The 4,711-nt window shown below is 22.8% G+C and overlaps 2 protein-coding genes across 2 annotated transcripts; one reads left to right on the top strand and one right to left on the bottom strand.

Moving 5' to 3' along the window:
• Window positions 1–812: 812 nt before the first annotated feature.
• DICPUDRAFT_160384 (uncharacterized protein) lies at window positions 813–1,898 on the bottom strand (the record flags this gene model as incomplete). The annotated part of the gene is made up of 1 exon (XM_003295136.1): window positions 813–1,898. The coding sequence occupies one exon, from the start codon at window positions 1,896–1,898 to the stop codon at window positions 813–815; it is 1,086 nt and encodes a 361-aa protein (XP_003295184.1).
• Window positions 1,899–2,426: 528 nt separating this feature from the next.
• On the top strand, window positions 2,427–4,616 carry DICPUDRAFT_51938 (uncharacterized protein). Its single transcript, XM_003295135.1, has 5 exons — window positions 2,427–2,886; window positions 2,966–3,169; window positions 3,241–3,326; window positions 3,391–3,491; window positions 3,556–4,616. Exons 1-5 carry the CDS (start codon window positions 2,659–2,661, stop codon window positions 4,509–4,511), a joined length of 1,575 nt encoding a protein of 524 aa, XP_003295183.1. The 5' UTR covers window positions 2,427–2,658; the 3' UTR covers window positions 4,512–4,616.
• The last annotated feature ends 95 nt before the right edge of the window (window positions 4,617–4,711 follow it).

Below are 4,711 nucleotides of genomic sequence, written 5' to 3' on the forward strand. Positions count from 1 at the left end.
AATGAAAAATGATATTTCTGAAATTTACCTAAATCTAGATTTATATAATTTGAGTGTGTTAATTAAAATTAAAATTAAGAGAAATGATTTGAATCTTGAATCCTTTTTTTCGATTTTATGTATTAAATAAATATTTTAAAAAAACACAAATTTAAAAATATCTAATTATTTAAACTATATATATTTATTTAATACACAATAAAATAAATATTAAAAAGATTATTAAATAAAAAAATATTTAAAAAAAAATAATATAATAAATATTTAAAAAAAAAAAAAAAAATAATATAAAAAATCTAAAAAAAAAAAAAAAGAAAAAAAAATAAAATAAAATAAAAAATTTTTTTTAAAATTTTTTTTTTTTTTATATTTTTAACCAATGAGTATTATGATCAATCATTTTTTTTTTAGATTTTAATACGATTGTAAGGAAAATTATAAAAAAAACAAAAAAAATTTAAATAAAACCGTGCTTGGGTGAATGATGACACTAGGAGCAGAAAAATGAACCATTTTAATTTTTTTTTTCAATGAAAAAAATAACCACCACACCAAAACTCTTCCTCCTTTGCTTTACGACTTTTTATATTTCTAAAATCATTTATAAATAAACATGAGATAGATAATAATTATAATTTATAAGTTGAAAAAATTTCGTTTTTTTTTTTTTTTATTTGTGGGTGTGTGAAACTAGTTATAATTTCCCACACAAATAAATAAAAATAAAATTAAAAAATACAAATACAGAAAAGAAATGAAAAATAATATTGTTTATTTGAATAATAGTTATTATATCATTACTATTAATTTATTTATTTAAATTCGAAATCCCAAAAACCAGGAGGGGTTGAGGGGGGTTCATCGTTGTGTCTATGTCGTGAGCATTGATTTAGCATTTGTTTTTTTTTTGATTCGTCATCACCCAACACTGCATCATAAAACTCTTTGCAATGGGCGCAATCAAAACCTTGTAATTTTTCCCTTTCTTCTTGATTTCTAATAACTTCTTTAATTTTAATTTTTTTATTTGTATTTCTTTGTTTAGAGAGGTTATTTATAATGGTTGACTGAGACGAGGGTTTGTTAATGTTGTTATTCTCTTCATTATCTAAATCTATTATTATGTTATTGTTTTGGCTGTTGTTGGGTTTAAAAATATCAAAGTCGTCGTTATCGTTATCATTCTCGTTATTGTTTTCGTTATTATTGTTGTCATATTGCAGAGGTTGCTCGTTTGGGAGGTCAAGTTCGTCCAATTCTTTTTCTTCTTCGACAGTATCTTTCTTTTTTCTTTTTTTAGATGTGTTATTGGTAGGTGTACTAGTTGATGTATTTGTGGTATTCTTTGTGTCTTTAGGGGATTTTTCAGTTTTATTATTATTATTATTTTTTTTAATTGCTGAAATGGGCGAAGTGGATGCAGATTTGGAGGCAGGAGTGCTGGGTGATAAAAAATCATCAAATATTCGGTCGCTATTGTATCTATGTGAGTCTTTATTAAACACACCTGGTGATGTATTTAAATTCATCCCATTTCCCCTGATGGGTGTTAAATTATCGCTATTACTACCAAAACTAGAATTTATAATTGAATCCATTGAAATATTGCCTAGTTGATGTTGTTGCATTAATATTAGTTTTAATTCTTTATTTTTAACTTTGAGTTTCTCTATAATTTCTAATAACTGTTTTTTTTCATCGTTCCATTTGGTTTTTTGAGTTTGAAACTCTTCTTCTATCGCTAAAAAATCATTTGAATGTATTTGTATTAAATCTTTAATTGCATTTTGAAATTTTTCGCTACATATTAATTGTTGTTTAGATTCACTCGGTATATTATTATTGTTTTTATTATTATTGTTATTATTATTACTGTTATTACTATTATTATTGTACATTATTTTTTAATATTAGTTTTAGATTGTAAAAATGTAAAATGATTATTTTATTGAATAAATGTGTTTAAAGTTTATATATATATATATAAGGTAAAATGTCACTATTACATATAGATGGTTTAATTTATAAAAAACAAAAACAAAAAAAAAAAAAGTAAAAGACAAATTAGATTCAAGATAGGAGGGGTTTTGATGATTTAAAATATTATTATAATTATTATTATTATTATTATTATACACAAATAAAAATTGTTATTATTTATATCGTTTAAAAAAAACAAACACACCAAACAAATAACTTAAACTCTAGTATATATATATATTTTAAGATATCTATTTTTTTAGATTTGTGTTTTCTTTTTTTTTTCAAATTAAAATTTTAAAATAATTATTTTAAAAAAAAATATTATTTTTTTTTATTTTTTTTTTAATTTTAATTTTATTTTTTTAATCTTTTTTTTATTTTTTTTAAAAAATTTAAAATAACAAGAATTTATTTAAATTAATGTTAACTAAGTTTGGTGTTTAATAGTAATAATAATAATAATATATTAATAAAAATTTATTAATTTAAATTAAATCATTTTTAAAAACTTAATTTTATTTTTTAATATAAAAAAAAAAAAAAAAAAAGTTTTTTGGTGGCATATTAAAACTATTCCACCCTCATAATAATAATAAAATAATAAATATATATTAGTAATATTGGTTTAAAGAAACAATAAAATAGTAATAGTACATATAGATAGCAAAAATAAATATGGATTTTTTAAAAAATAAATATAACGAATTAACTAATAATAGCACAAGTAGTAATGTTACTGCTGACAAATATAAAGATATAAAAGAACCATTTCTTTTACATAAATTAGCATGTGAAGGAAAGTATGATGAGATCAAACAATCTATAGAAACAATACCATATTATAAAGAGTTTATAGATATAAGAGATACCCATGGTTATCCTGCATCACATTATGCAGCACATGTAAGCGTTTTTTTTTCTATTTATATTTTTTTCAAATCTAAAATAAATTATTAATACTTTTGACTTTTGTTATTTATAGTTGGGATATGGTAATATAGTAGAACTATTATTAAAAAGTGGTGCAGATCCAGATAGAAAAAGTGCTGCAGGTTGGTCATTACTTCAAGAAGCTATTGGTAGAAAAGATAGAGAAATTGTCACAATGGTATTATTAGAGTTAAAATTAAAGATAGAAAGAGAGTTTAATAAAAGAGTACCAACATTGGTTCAAGCTTTAGAAAATGTAATTATTATTATTATTACCATTAAATCAAACTGTTCACCTATTAATTTATTTTTTTATTACTTTATTAGATTCCAGATTTTGAAATGGAGTTAAAATGGGAAGTTAAAAGTTGGGTACCATTAGTTACAAGATTTTGCCCATATGATACATATAAGTTTGTATTTAATATAGGATATTATTAAAATTGTAAATAAAATACTAACTCTAATTTAAAATAGAATTTATAAGCAAGGTGCATCATTAAGAGCAGATACAACAATTATTGGAATGGATGGTATTAAATTTATTAGAGGAGATTTAACATTTTTATATAAAAATTGTAAGTTGGCAATAAATAAATAAATAGTGAAACAACTTTATATTAATAATACTTTTTTATACAGTAAGATTATTTTCATTAGATAATATTAAAAAACAATATTCAGAAATGGAATTGGTTGCATCAAAAAACCCAGTAGTTCACGAAGAGGAGGTTGATATTTGTTTAGATCAACACATTAGAAGGGTAAAGTTAATGACAGATGCAATTCAATTTCAACCAGCTAAAACATGGTTAGGATACGAAAAAACTGAAGCAATCGGTGATAAAGGCGATTGGAGTGCAAAGATTTTTGATGTTTCAAATGTAGATTTAAAGACATGCACAAGAAAATCAAAGAGGCAACCAAACCATCCATCATTAAATGATATGCAAAATACCACAACAGGCAGCAAAAAAGATAAAAAGAAACAAATCAAGGGTGATGAAATTGATGAGGATGAAGAGGAGGATCAAGTCATAACCACCAACAAAGATCATTTGGATGAAAGTGGTAAAGATCACAATGTAAATTCACCAGTCGCACAAACAAAGAAATATCTCGATTCATTAAAACATAGAACCTACACAATTAGAGAAAGCACAGTTAAATCAAAGATATTCTCTGATCCACACTATTTCGATGCACCAAAAGATTTTGACCCATATACATTCGAACAAAATTTTGACAAAACCAAAGTTAAATCTCAAGGTCTCCTTTGTGAAGGTGAAACTATCAGCGAAAGACATCGTTACTTTAAAGGTACAATTTGGATCTCTGAGGATTTCCCAAGAAAGGTTGCAGATCTCTTGCCAATTTTTGAAGTTTTAGCTCCAACCAATAAATTATTTAGTAGATTAAGCGAATTTATTCAACTTAAATTACCATCTCAAGGTTTTCCAGTTAAATTAGATATACCATTAGTTCCAACTATCTCTGCAACTGTAATTTTTACAAAATATCAAGAAAAAGAAGTTGATAAAAATCTTTTTTGTGTACCAACTGATTATGTCGAGCATAAAAAACAACCAAAAAATTAAAATAATCAATATTATATATATACAAACAGATAATATTTTTATAATTTTATTTAATAAAGCTTTAAATACATAAATATATCTATTTAAAACAAAAAGTATTTATTTAAAAAAATTTTTTACATTTTATTTTATTAAATTTACTCTATTAATAGAGTTCTTACTCTTTTAAAACCTTTTTTTTTAAATTAATTTTTTTTTTT

This window comes from Dictyostelium purpureum, assembly GCF_000190715.1.
Source record: "Dictyostelium purpureum unplaced genomic scaffold DICPUscaffold_768, whole genome shotgun sequence".
NCBI lineage: Eukaryota > Evosea > Eumycetozoa > Dictyosteliales > Dictyosteliaceae > Dictyostelium > Dictyostelium purpureum.

What these genes read in the sequence shown, in the direction of transcription:
- DICPUDRAFT_51938 (XM_003295135.1), top strand. Translation starts at nt 2,659, where the DNA reads ATGGATTTTTTAAAAAATAAATATAACGAATTAACTAATAATAGCACA. An exon ending in CATCACATTATGCAGCACAT is followed by an intron (nt 2,887 to 2,965) that starts GTAAGCGTTTTT and finishes TGTTATTTATAG; the next exon opens with TTGGGATATGGTAATATAGT. An exon ending in AACATTTTTATATAAAAATT is followed by an intron (nt 3,492 to 3,555) that starts GTAAGTTGGCAA and finishes TTTTTTATACAG; the next exon opens with TAAGATTATTTTCATTAGAT.